The sequence below is a fragment of the Hyla sarda genome, chromosome 9, assembly GCF_029499605.1.
Source record: "Hyla sarda isolate aHylSar1 chromosome 9, aHylSar1.hap1, whole genome shotgun sequence".
In the NCBI taxonomy this organism is placed as follows: domain Eukaryota; kingdom Metazoa; phylum Chordata; class Amphibia; order Anura; family Hylidae; genus Hyla; species Hyla sarda.
Window position 1 is genome coordinate 35,155,415 of NC_079197.1, and position 14,739 is coordinate 35,170,153.

Below are 14,739 nucleotides of genomic sequence, written 5' to 3' on the forward strand. Positions count from 1 at the left end.
AGACAGGATATCCTTGATGGAAACAAAACCTCTTGCATTATTAACCACTTTCCCCAATAGCAGGGCTCACTAACATTGTGCACGGAGCACAGAGCTAAGCCAACAATTACATATACAGATGGCAGGGCAGAGTGTTAAATGGCGTATGCTAAGCAGCGCAGTACAGCTATTAAAGGGATATTCTAAGAGTCCAGACACTTCACAGGAGTCACCATGGTGCCTCTGGAGTATCGGCTCACCTGCTACTTAATGAAAATCGCATTTGCATTCTTAGGATAGGTTCAGACTACGGAATCTCCGGGCAGAAAATTTCCGCCCCGGAGATTCCGAGTGCGGCCGGCGCTGACTGAATCAGTCGGCGCTAGGACAGCGCGGACACTGCAGTCTCCCATAGACGAAGTGTGAATTTGTGAACGGAAACCCAATCACTACACTATACATTTTAGCAAGCGTAATTTCCGCCTGCAATTTCAGAGAGGAATTGCAGGCGGAAATTCCGTAGTCTGAACCTAGCCTTATAGGTCTGCTGTCATCACGAGCACAGTTTAGGAACTGTCCAGAGCAGCATATGTTTGCTATGGGGATTTTCTTCTACTCTGGACAGTTCTTAAAATGGACAGAGATGTCAGCAGAGAGAACTGTGCTCGTGATGTCAGCAGAGTGCACTGTGTTCCAAAAAGAAAATAATTTCCTCTGTAGTATTCAGCAGCTAATAAGTCCTGGAAGGATTAAGATTTTTTAATAGAAGTAATTTACAAATCTGTTTAACTTTCTGGCACCAGTTGATTTAAAAAAAAAAAATAAATAATAGTTTTCCACCGGAGTACCCCTTTAATATGAGGGCCAAGATGCACAAATCACCATAGATGACAAGGTCGGCACTACTGACCCTGCAATGGTAGTCTTGGGTTAGAGGTACGATGTGTCGTCTCGGGTACAGTGATACAATCCAATTCCTACGGTGCTCAATCATGAGAGAAAACAAGTACGTCCAAATTGTCCCATGGCACTCGCAATATGGATACAAAATGCTGATTTATCTACTCACATTGATTGGCTAGATACACAGGTACAGGGAGGGAGCAGACAGATCGGAACAACATCCGTTTCGCGTTTTGTTTTTACTTTGTAAGTTGGGGGGTGTGGCACCCTCTTTAGCCGTGCACCCCTCTCAGACTGGAGGTGGTTTAGTCAATGGCTGATCCAACATGTCACACAGTCAGAGGCTATATGCACAGCAGAGGTGAGCTATCATGTTAGGGTCCCATCCGATATGAGGCCACCTCCGCGTGGTGGATGGGGGGGGACACATTTTGATCAAAAAGTGTGCTAAGAGCCTCCATTTTTTGACCTAGAATGCTGTTGCAACTTTCTTCTTAGTACAATATATATATATATATATATATATATATATATATAAAAAATTCCCTCATTTAATTTTATCCCCTCTTTGGCTAAGCGCCTCTCTCCCTATCTCATTGCAGGAGAAAGGCTCAACAGAATTACTATTAAAAGGATACTCCAGCCCTGAGACATCTTAACCCCTATCCAAAGGATAGGGGATAAGATGTCTCACCGCGGGGGTCCCGCCGCTGGGGACCACCGGAATCTTGTATTCGCCACCCACCTGTTTGAGCTGCTCGCCGCAGTGCCAGCTCACAAACAAACAGCCGGGTGGCGACCACGGGGCCGGAGTATCGTGACTTTACTACTCCGCACCCGTGTGACGTCCCCCCCCCCCCCCCGCTATGCAAGTCTATGGGAGGTGGGTGGCGAATACAAGATTGCGGGGGTCCACAGCGGTGAGATATCTTATCTCAGGGCATATTATCTAGGGGATAAGATGTCTCAGGGCCGGAGTACCCCTTTAAATTCATTTCCTGCAGAAAGATGGGGAGAACAACGCCGAGCATTTCTCTCACCTTGTTCTAACGACTGGTGAGGATCTGAATGCCCAGATCTTGACTGATCAAAATGTATTAAACATTTTATTCATCAAAAAACGGATTAAGCGTCAGGAAGGCTGGGTTCACAGCAATACAGTTCCTGTATACGTATTCAATTTGAAAACTGTTCCGTATGCATTGACTCTCCATTGAAAACTGTATGCCAAAAGATGCATCCGGTTGTGTCTGTTTTGCATCCTGTACGGTGTTGTCAGTTTTTTTTTTCCCGTACCCAAAACCATAGCCTACCACGGTTTTTGGTCCTGGTGAAAAACCGAATCGAAACGTATACTTTTTTTTTAAACATGGGAGTCAATGGTAACCGTGCAGAACTGTATGTGCGTACGGTTCCATCCGGTTTTCACCATACGGGTTTTAACTTCGCACAGTTTTTTTTCTTGGAATTCCAATCAAACAAGTGAAACTTTATTCATAAAGGAATGAAAAGTTAAAAACGTATGTTTTTTACAAAAAAAAAAAACGGATGCAACCGGACATCATTTTTCAAGCCATATACGGATTAAAAATTTGTACACAAGTTTTGATAAAGTTTAGTCAGGTTTTGAGGAATCTTTTTTTTTTTTTTATCAAAAACCTGATACGGGAACTGTATTGCAAAAACGTGGTGTGAACAAAGCCTAACAAAGAACGAGCCAGTCTTTTTCAACTATTTAAAGGATCTATCATTCATGTGTGATGACTGTGGTCTGATTGCTGATACCCCTCACATAACATAATGCACCTTTACCTTTTAAATACCCTATTAAAGCCATAAGTGTGGGTCTTATGGCTCCACCATACACATTACAGAAAAATCTGCCAAACTCAACGATCTTGGGAGCACCAGCCAACTGTCTAAGGGTGCGTTCACATGGCCGTCTGTCCCCGTTTTTTTTATCCCCGTTTCGGTTCCGTTCTTGCAGGCTGTAAACGGATTAAGAACGGTTTAAAAAAAAAAATTCCATTTATGTCAATAGGATTTTTTTTTTACAATCTGTTTACATCCGTTTGTACCCGTCTGCACTCATTTCCGTTTTTTTGACGGCAGGAAAAATGGCACATGCAGTAATTTTTTCTTCCGTTAAAAAAAAAAAGAAAAAAAACGGATGCAGTAAATTTAACATTGAAATGTATGGAAAACGGATGAGCCTTTAATGTCATCCATTGGCATCTGTTTTTCCAATCAGTTTTTTGATCCGTTTTTACTTCTGAGCATGCTCAGAACAAAACATTTTTTTGAGTTTTTTTGCTTTATTAACTGAACAATAACGGATCCAAATGGATAACATCCGTTTGCATCCGTTATTGTCTGTTTTTTAATTTTTAAGTCCGTTTTCATTTTTCATGGGAGAAGAACGGGACGGGTCTAGACGGCAGCCTAATATGTGTACGGGGGCCTCCTCTCTCTCCCAGACATGATAAAATTCAAAACTTAAATCAAAATGTTACATTTTAACAGTCAATTCTTTTGTTCTTTGGGAGATAAAACTCTGCAAGTGAAGTGTGGCAGTGTCTTATCCCCCCCACTCATTCAGAAGACATTAATATGTGTATAGGCGGATCAAGATCGAGCGCTGTCGGCTAAACAAGCATTTGTATCTGCGGCCACACAGTTTTAGCACCAATTACACAATTTTGCCTTTTTATGAAGATCTCCTGGTGTTTTGTTTTTACCTAAATAATGAAAATGCTATGGTATATACTAGAGATGAGCGAACTTACAGTAAATTCGATTCGTCACGAACTTCTCGGCTCGGCAGTTGACTTTTCCTGCATAAATTAGTTCAGCTTTCAGGTGCTCCAATGGGCTGGAAAAGGTGGATACAGTCCTAGGAGACTCTTTCTTAGGACTGTATCCACCTTTTCCAGCCCACCGGAGCACCTGAAGGCTGAACTAATTTACGCAGGATAAGTCATCAACTGCCGAGCCGAGAAGTTCGTGACTAATCGAATTTACTGTAAGTTCGCTCATCTGTAGTATATACCAATATTACATCCCATTATATTATGCATCCATAATAGCAACATTTGCATATACCAGTGTTTTCCAACCAGGGTGCCTACAGATGTTGCAAAACTACAACTCCCAGCATGCCCGGACAGCCTTTGGCTGTCCGGGCATGCTGGGAGTTGTAGTTTTGCAACATCTGGAGGCACCCTGGTTGGTAAACACTGGCATATACAGTGGTCCCTCAAGCTACAATATTATTTGGACCATAACTCTATGGAAACTTGGTATTTTGGTTCTCAAGCCACCGAAATGTCATCCAAAAATAGGATTGTCATCCAAAAAGTGAGGATTAAAGAAAAATAAGTAAATAATATAGATAAAGCAAGTCCTTCCATATAAAAGTAAGGCTGCATTCACACCACATTTTTGCAATACAGTTCCCGTATACGTTTTCAATGTGAAAACCATACGGAACCGTATTGAAAACCGTATGCATTGACTCTCCATTGAAAACTGTATGCCAAAAGAAGCATCAGGTTGTGTCCGTTTTGCATCCTGTACGGTTTTGTCAGTTTTTTTTTCCCGTACCCAAAACCGTAGTCTACCACAATTTGTGGTCCGGGTGAAAAACTGCATTAAACCTTATACGTTTTTTTCTTTATCATGGGAGTCAATGGGAACCGTACAGAACTGTATGTGCATATGGTTCCATCTGGTTTTCACCATACAGTTTTTTGACTTTGCAGTTTTTTTTCTTGGAATTTCAATCAAAGAAGTGAAACTTTATTCATAATGGAGTGAAAAGTTAAAAACGTATAGGTAAAAGTTAAAAACGAGCCGCCCTCACCTAGTGTCCAATGGAGCAGCTAACCCTGGTACAGGTAAAGAGTACTACAGAACATGTAGTACCTCCCTCTACTGTAGGAGGCGCCACCAGACAGTGCATACGTTTAAGTAATACAGAGGTTTTACCAGTGAAAAGAAAGAGAGCTGCTGGGAGCTGTAAATCACTGTCTATGTCAGTGTTTCCCAACCAGGGTGCCTCCAGCTTTTGCAAAACTACAACTCCCAGCATGCCCGGACAGCCGTTGGCTGTCCGGACATGCTGGGAGTTGTAGTTTTGCAACAGCTGGAGACATCCTGGCTGGGAAACAATGGTTTATGTAGAGGACAGGAGCTTCTTCAGGGTCCTGTACAGTACACACAGTGTCCCAAATGGAGCCACCCTTATTTGGTGTCCAAAGGAGCAGCTAACCCTGGCACAGGTAAGGAGTAGTACATAACATGTAGTTCCTCCCTGTAATGTAGGGGGCGCTACCAGCCAGCCAGTTAGTGCATGCACTTCGATTTACCAGTAAAATGCCCATTCTGATTGGTCAGTTCCTCCAGTTGTGACATGTCTCACAGATCTGGACTGTCTGTACATTGTATGTTGAGTCTGGTTTCAAGTTACAATGGTCCAGAAAAGACTATTGTATGTTGAAACTTGAGGCCATTGTAAGTTGAGGGAACACTGTACTGTATATGCAGTGTATGCTAGATGTAATAAGAATACGCTCTCGATGCCTTTGTAGGCAATTGGTTACACATATGCACCCCAGCTCCTGTTAACATTAAATAAACTATCACACAAGAACGGACTAGCACTATCTAATTTCCAGCACTATCTAATTCTTGCAATGAACCCTCCTGATGCCATAATGAAACTATGCAATGATCCGGAACAGTGGAACGATCGTGGAAATTGTGCTATCAGGAATGACAGATGGGTTTATTGTCTGATCATGCACTACAAGAAATGTCTTACATTAACATATTCATGTAGTCAGGAAAAGCTTAAAATCCCCCAGAGGCACCTAGGACATCAAAGTAAAAGTAGAAAATATCCTTATGATCAGTAATGTGCAGGAAAGGAGAAATCGGAGAGATTTATGGCACTAGCTGGGTGCAGTGGAAGTGTGCAAACACCTGGCGGGTTCATGTGCCGTAACTACAATCGGAAGCTTTAAGCTCAGTCAGCAGTAAGTTACATCAAATAGGTAAAACTCTGAAATATCCCGCAATGTGGCATTTATAATCAAAAGTCTTAAAGGGGTACTCCGGTGGAAAACTCTTTTTTTTTTTTTTTAAATGAACTGATGCAAGATTTGTAAATGACTTCTATTAAAAAATCTTTACCCTTCCAGTACTTTTTAGCAGCTGTATGCTACAGAGGAAATTATTTGCTTTTTGAATTTCTTTTTTGTCTTGTCCACAGTGCTCTCTGCTGACACCTCTGACCGTGTCAGGAACTGTCCAGAGCAGCATAGGTTTGCTATGGGGATTTTCTCCTGCTCTGGACAGTTCCTGATAGAGATGAGCGAACTTACAGTAAATTCGATTCGTCACGAACTTCTCGGCCCGGCAGTTGCTGACTTTTCCTGCATAAATTAGTTCAGTTTTCAGGTGCTCCAGTGGGCTGAAAAAGGTGGATACAGTCCTAGGAAAGAGTCTCCTAGAACTGTATCCACCTTTTTCAGCCCACCGGAGCACCTGAAAACTGAACTAATTTATGCAGGATAAAGTCAGCAACTGCTGAGCCGAGAAGTTCGTGACGAATCGAATTTACTGTAAGTTCGCTCATCTCCAGTTCCTGATACGGGCATCAGGTGTCAGCAGAGAGCACTGTGGACAAGACAAAAAAAGAATTTCCTCTGTAGCATACAGCTGCTAAAAAGTACTGGAAGGGTAAAGATTTTTTAATAGAAGTAATTTACAAATCTGTAACTTTCTGGTACCAGTTGATTTAAAAAAAATGTACCCCTTTAAGCCAAAGACTACAATGAATGAGTAACCAGAGAGTCACAAATCAGAGGGGGTCGAGAGAGTTACCTTTAGGCTGCAGGCCAGTTCCATCAACTTTTTAGCATTGTCCTCAGAACGGTATCTCTTTGGAAGCTGAACACGGAAGAATTTTAGAGCACCCTCAAAATCTGTAAGGAGCAGGTCATCCTTAGAGGTCTAGGAGAAATTAGAGCAGATTCTGGATCAATGGAAAATAGTGGAAAAAGTACATCTGGCCCCTACTTTTATAAACTGTATAAGTAGCTAGATGTCATACAAGACATGAATTATAATAATAGAAATAAAAAACACATACCTTTAATAATCCCAGCGCAACATTAAAAATTACACTTATTCCCTGTAGACAAAAACGAAAAAATGTGAATTAAATTAGGTATTTGCAGCACTTTACTGACCTCAAAAGGGTTCTTCGGTGGAAACTTTTTTTTTTTTTTTTTTTTTTTAAACCAACTGATGCCATAAAGTTAAACAGATTTGTAAGTTACTTCTATTAAAAAATCTTAATCCTTCCAGTACTTAGCTGCGTTATGCTACAGAGGAAGTTGTGTAGTTCTTTCCAGTCTGACCACAGTGCTCTCTGCTGACACCTCTGTCCGTGTCAGGAACTGTCCAGAGTAGGAGCAAATCCCCATAGCAAACCTCTCCTGGTCTGGACAGTTCCTGATGCAGACAGAGGTGGCAGCAGAGAGCACTGTGGTCAGACTGAAAAGAACAACTCAGCTTCCTCTATAATACAGCAGCTGATAAGTACTGAAAGGGTTACGATTTTTTAATAGAAGTAATTTACAAATCTGTTTAGCTTTCTGGCATCAGTTGATTTGAAAAAAAGGAGTGTTTTTGATTTTAAAGGAGTGTTCCCATCTTATAAATTGATAGCATATAGCTGGCACAGTGGAACACCTAACCACTTAGCTGTGCAGGGAACTAATTCGGGTCCTATTTTGTTTTTTCCTGTATAGCAGGTTGCTAGGCTGTCTCTGTGCAGGGAAAAAACAGTAAAAAATGGTTTTGGGTAAAAAATATAAAACAAAATTTTTTCCCCAATTTTGTTTCCAAGCCTACCCACAAAAATGTTTTCAAAGTTGAAAGCGACTACAGTATACTCTCATTACAGAAGCCATCGGGATGCTGCATTTTGGCGAAACATGTCGGGGGAAGTTTACTAGTGTTTAAAGCGGTTTTCTATGTTTCTCTTAGCATCAGCTGGCACTAATGGAGTTCAGCTAATGTTAACAATAAAAAGAATGGACAGTGTGTATAGCAAAAAAATAAAGTCCAGTTTAATGGTTTAGCTCAGAATTAAAAGAAAAATTCTAAGTCAAAAGAACAAATAAAAGTTACTATTTCTTTTGACTGGTACTACAAGAGATACCTTGTTGCCCTAGTATTTACCTTACACCCATTTAATGCACTGACAAACCTATTGTAGTAGAAAATAACAATTAAATATCAAATAAACATAGCCCCATTAACATAAAGATACCCAATGCTTTTATTTTCTTATATTATTAGGGGATTTATTCAAAGAGGAAAACTTTCTTCAGAAACTTAAAATTGTATTCTAAAACCTGGTTAACAGGAATCACATTTATATGCAATCTGTATTTGTTAAACTGTAACTGAGAATAGAATTTCTCTGTAAGGATATATATTATGTCTCCAGCAGAGGGCAGTGCAAGTCCACATCTGCATTACATGTTGGTTCAGATTTCCTGTGCCAATAAGTTATCTCGGCATCAAGTCCAGTGATAAAGATGAAGCAAAAATCTAATCACTAATATCTACATGTAACTGTAAAAAAGTGCATTATGTTAAAGGGACCTTTAACACGAAATCATCCAAAAAGTCAGCTGCTGGGACCTCAGATACCAGTGATCTGTGGTGGAATCCGACAGTAATTTCCCATTTCCTATGCAGCAACATCACAAAGGAAATGTAGCATTACAGTGCCTTGCAAAAGTATTCACCCCCCTTGACTTCTTTTGTATTTTGGTACATTACATCCTAAAAGGGGTACTACGCTACAAAATGTTCCGAACGCTTAGAGCCGGCGCTGGGAGCTTGTGATGTCATAAACCCGCCCTCATGATGTCACGCCCCGCTCCCTCAATGCAAGTCCATGGGAGGGGGCGTGACTACTGCCATGCCCCCTCCCATAGACTTGCATTGAGGGGGCAGAGCGTGACATCATAAGGGCGCGGGGCTATGACATCACAAGCTCCCGGCGCTGGCTCTAAGCGTTCGGAACATTTTGTTCCAAACGCTGAGCAGCGGAGTACCCTCTTTAAGATAGATGTTTTGTTAATCGGAATTTTATGTCATGGATCGGAACACAATAGTCTAAGCTGGTGAAGTGAAATGAGAAAAATATATAAATAAAACTATTGTTTAAATATAGAAAACAGAAAATTGGCATGTGCGTATGTATTCACCCCCTTTGTTAGCAAGCCCATAAAAAGTTCTGGGGCAACCAATTTCAGAAGTCACATAATTAGTAAAATGATGTCCACCTGTGTGCAATGTCACATGATCTGTCATTACATATAAACCTTTTTTGAAAGGCCCCAGAGGCTGAAACACCTAAGCAAGAGGCATCAGTAACCAAACACTGCCATGAAGACCAAGGAACTCTCCAAACAAGTAAGGGATAATGTTGTTGAGCAGTACAAGTCAGAGTTAGGTTAGTGCTGGGTGGTATGACCAAAAATGCATATGACGGTATTTTTGTAAGTTATGGCGGTTCCACAGTATTTAATGGTATCCCCCCCCCCGCCCACACACACACACACACACACACACACACACACACACACACACACACACTGGGGAACTAATCATATGTGACCTGCGGGCGCTTCTCTGCTTCTGTAACCCCCCCCCAATGAATTATCAGCCACAGCGCTGTCCCCCACATCAAAGAACTAGTCCTATGTATCCCGCGGGCACTACTCCCCCCGTCCTCCTATGAGCCGCCGGCGCATTAAATGAAGGAGTTGTGTGCCGCGGCACTGGAAATGATTAATAAAGGACATCTGTACTGATTAATTTTACATATTCCTGTACCCGGGCTGCAAAAATAAACAAAATAAACTTTGACTCACCTTCCTACGTTCCCACGTTGCTCCAGTATCAGCCTCACTGTTCTCCGCTGCAATCTTCATGCTTCATAAAAGTGCGCTCAGCCTATCACTGGCCAAGGCGGGACATCGCTGTGGGCGGTGATACGCTTACGGCTCTGACGTTCCCGTCCACAGGAAGCAGCATGAAGAGCCACCGAGGAATGTAGGAAGGTGAGTCAATGTTTATTTTGTTTATTTTTGCAGCCTGGGCACAGGAATATGTAAAATTAATCAGTACAGATGTCCTTTATTAATCATTTCCAGCGCCGCGGCACGCAACTCATTAATTTAAAGAGCCAGCGGCTCACAGGAGGGTGGGGGGAACAGCGCCTGCAGGTCACATATGATTAGTTCCCAAATGTGGGGACAGCGCTGCAGCTGTTAATTCATTCATTCAAAGGGGGGGAGGGGGGGGGAGGGTCTGACCGGTATTGCGGTATAGGAAAAATTCATATCGTACAGAATTTTAAAAAAAACGGTATTCGGTATGAACCGGTATATCGCCCAGCACTAAGTTAGGTTATAAAAAAATATCCAAATCTTTGATGATCCCTAGTAGCACCATCAAATCTATCATAACCAAATGGAAAGAACATGACACAACAGCAAACCTCCCAAGAGACGGGCACCCACCAAAACTCATGGACCGGGCAAGGAGGGCATTAATCAGAGAGGAAGAACAGAGACCTAAGGTAACCCTGGAGGAGCTGCAGAGTTCCACAGCAGAGACTGGAGGATCTGTACATAGGATGACAATAAGACGTACACTCCATAGAGTTGGGCTTTATGGAAGAGTGGCCAGAAGAAAGCCATTACTTTCAGCTAAAAACCAAAAGGCACGTTGGGAGTTTGCGAAAGGGCATGTGGGAGACTCCCAAAATATATGGAGGAAGGTGCTCTGGTCTGATGAGACTAAAATTTAACTGGTGCAAACCCAACCCAACACATCACCCAAAGAACACAATCCCCACAGTGAAACATGGTGGCGGCAGCATCATGCTGCGGGGATGTTTTTCAGCAGCCGGGACTGGGAAACTGGTCAGAGTTTAGGGAAAGATGGGTGGTGCTAAATACAGGGATATTCTTGAGCAAAACCTGTACCACTCTGTGCACGATTTGAGGCTAAGATGGAGATTCACCTTCCAGCAGGACAATGACCCCAAACACACTGCTAAAGCAACACTTGAGTGGTTTAAGGGGAAACATGTAAATGTGTTGGAATGGCCTAGTCAAAGCCGAGATCTCAATCCAATTGAAAATAAGTGGTCAGACTTAAAGATTGCTGTTCACAAGCGCAAACCATATAACTTGAAGGAGCTGGAGCAGTTTTGCAAGGAGGAATTGGCAAAAATCCCCGTGGTAAGGTGTGGTAAGCTCATAGAGACTTATCCAAAGCCACTTGGAGCTGTGATTGCCGCAAAAGGTGACTCTACAAAGTATTGACTTTAGGGGGTGAATAGTTATGCACATTGACTTTTTCTGTTATTTTCTCCTATTTGTTGTTTTCTTCACAATAATAAAAAAAAAAAAAAATAAAAAAACATCTTCAAAGTTGTGGGTATGTTCTGTAAATTAAATTATCAAAATCCTCAAACAATCCATGTATGAATACTTTTGCAAGGCACAGTACATAGTTAAAGGGGTATTCCAGGAGGCAAAACCTTTTTTTTATATATATCAACTGGCTCCGGAAAGTTAAACAGACTTGTAAATTACTTCTATTAAAAAATCTTAATCCTTCCAATAGTTATTAGCTTCTGAAGTTTTCTGTCTAACTGCTCAATGATGATGTCATGTCCCGGGAGCTGTGCATGATGGGAGAATATCCCCATAGGAACTGCACAGCTCCCGGGACGTGAGTCATCAGAGAGCAGTTAGACAGAAAATAACAACTCAACTTCAGAAGCTAATAACTAAGATTTTTTAATAGAAGTAATTTACAAATCTGTTTAACTTTCCGGAGCCAGTTGATATATAAAAAAAAGTTTTGCCCTGAAATACCCCTTTAAATTCAATGTGTTGTCCATGTAATTCAGGGATCTGATTGTTTCTCCAGATTAAGGGCTGCCTATTACAGCTTGTGACTTATGACTAATAGATAAAGACCTAAATGGGCAACTTCAATTTAAAAAAGGTCAGAATTGTTCAATTAGATTAGGATAGATGATAAATGCTTCCTCAGTAGTCTGACATATGTGACCTCCTTTGAACCACACCAGAATAAAGTGGCAGTCGTGCAAGCATGTTACCACTCTTTCAATCTCTATAGGACTTCGGCTATGTTCACACTGTGTAATTCTTGCATGAATTATGCGCAGTGAACATTAACATCAGTGTGAATGGGTCTTCCGCGAGCCCCGTTCAAACAGACAATTTCGCCACTGAAATTTTTTTTCCACGCAAAGAAAGGAAAATGTTCATTCTTAGCATGGAAGTCTGGAAGCACTGTGATGACAGCGCAGTGCTGCACGGTCCTACCGCCAAAGTATTTCGGCAGCGGACGCCACTGTATGGAATCTCCACTCGCGGAAATTCCGCAGTGTGTACATACCCATAAAGAGATGGTCAAGAATAGCTGCTCTGTGTTTTTGATCTGAAGGGGGTCAGGAGGTCAGACCCTCGCTGATCCGACATTTATCAACTATGTTGTGGATCAGTGTTTCCCAACCAGTGCGCCTCCAGCTGTTGTATAACTACAACTCCCAGCAAGCCCGGACAGCCTTCGGCTGTCCGAGCATGCTGGGAGTTGTGGTTTTGCAACAGCTGAAAGTGCACTGGTTGGGAAACACTGCTGTGGATAGATAAGTATCTTCCTTGGGATGAACCCTTTAAGTAGACACAATCCTCAAGTTTTGCTATTTTTGTTCATTTATCTTAACTGGATCAGGAAGTCCGAAAGATTGATGCAAAGAGTACCAACCTCACACAAGAGCAAGTCAATGATGTGGAAGACCATGTATAGCGGGAACTTTGCAGTAAAGAGTGTCAGGAACCATTGGGAAGCGTACATGTGAGCTTCAAGGCTGATCTCCAGGAAGTGAGTGTACAGGTCTGCAATATATTCCTGGCAAACAGAAAAAGAGACAGATTGAAGGTTTCATGAAAGTTCTCATACTAAACACACTGGTATTACATCAATAAGAGAATCTACAGTAAAACTTAAAGGGGTACAATCCTGGAAAAAATATTTTTTTTTATCAACTGGTGCCAGAAAGTTAAACAGATTTGTAATTAATCTTAATGCTTCCAGTACGTATTAGCGGCTGTATACTACAGAGGAAATTATTTTCTTTTTGGCTTTCTGTTACAACCACAGTGCTCTCTGCTGACACCTCTGTCCATTTTAGGAACTGTCCAGAATAGGAGCAAATCCCCATAGCAAACCTATCCTGCTCCTGACAGTTCCTAAAATGGACAGAGGTGTCAGCAGAGAGCACTGTGCACAGAAAGAAAGGAAATTGAAAAAGAAAAGAACTTCCTCTGGAGCATACAGCAGCTGATAAGTACTGGAAGGATTAAGATTTTTAAGATTTTCAAATCGTAGAAAAGTGAACGAATTGTCCAGCTCTGGGAGTTGCGGTAAAAAACTTGTGCTTTAATTTAGAAATCCTCAGACAATTGTCACGACAGAGCAAGCTGTCCGACGCGTTTCGCACTTACGTGCTTAATCGTAGACTCAGTCTACGATTAAGCACGTAAGTGCGAAACGTGTCAGAGGGCTTGCTCTTTCGTGACGATTGTCTGAGGATTTCTAAATAAAGCACAAGTTCATACGTTCCTGTTTGGCCGAGGGCGGAATCGGCACGCTCGTGCACAGGTGTTGCGGCTACTCCGAGTGGTGGTGCGCGGTGTTAACCACATTTGAATCTGTAATTTACAAATCGGTTTAACTTTCTGGCACCAGTTGATTTAAAAATAAATGTTTTCCAGAGGAGTACCCATTTAACACATTGTATTAGTTAATGTACAATAAAGATATCCACGGATCATACACATTGTTTTCAGGGAAACCCTGCACTACAGTATAACATGGTGATCATATCTACCTATTCTGCATTTATAAGGCACAAATCCCTGCACATTGGAAACTCTGCTCTGTAGTATTTTTAGAATGAGACACGGACTAACAGGGTAGCTCTTTTTGCCCTCTCATCGTGTCCTGTATGCTTGAAGGGGTTAACTACTGCCAGTCCAACAGGATGCTAAAGACAAAGCAATCTACTGGATACACTAGGAATCTCATGACTCCCATTCCAAATTAAAGTCATTCCTAGACCCCCCCAAACCAAAGATCTCCTGAGATATTTTATTTGTAGACTATGTTTGAACATTGTTCTTATCAGGCCTTTCCCCAAATGCCTACAATTTAATTAAAAGTTAAACAGATGTTTTTATATTTTTGGTAGAAATACAACTATTTCTGCTGGTACTAAAAATAACCAAGCTTAAAGGGGCACTCCGCCCCTATCCATATTTGACAGGACATTTTACATGTAGACTAGCGGTGTCTCCATGGGTGCCAAACACTCACCATCCCTAGCTAATTTGTCAATGTCTTTTTGGGAAGTCAACTACATCTTTACACCTGACAATCCATTTGCCAGCAGCATACAGTGGTATGGTCGCTTCATTGACGACCTTCTCCTAGTCTGGAGGGGGGACGCCGCGACCGTGCCACTGTTTGCTGCATACCTCAATGATAACCCATACAACCTTACATTTACACATCAAGTAAATTCGCAAACAATGGTATTCTTGGACTTGACTCTCACAATTACTTCACAAAACAGCAAGCCCATTTCTGGAAATACTGTTCTTAGAGCTGACAGTAACCATCCATTACACACCACCAGATCCATACCGGTAGGGGAGTTCACCA

At 41.8% G+C, this 14,739-nt stretch overlaps 1 protein-coding gene across 2 annotated transcripts in view; it reads right to left on the reverse strand.

Annotated features, from left to right (window-relative positions):
• RABGAP1 (RAB GTPase activating protein 1) overlaps positions 1 to 14,739 on the reverse strand; it is a 198,227-nt gene that overhangs the window by 37,946 nt on the left and 145,542 nt on the right. For both annotated transcript variants that reach the window (XM_056540844.1, XM_056540845.1), the window contains exons 17-19: positions 12,781 to 12,924; positions 7,037 to 7,078; positions 6,769 to 6,897 (exon numbers count right to left, since the gene is read on the reverse strand). In XM_056540844.1, coding sequence (XP_056396819.1) covers positions 6,769 to 6,897; positions 7,037 to 7,078; positions 12,781 to 12,924 — 315 coding nt within the window. The remainder of the gene's footprint in view (positions 1 to 6,768; positions 6,898 to 7,036; positions 7,079 to 12,780; positions 12,925 to 14,739) is intronic.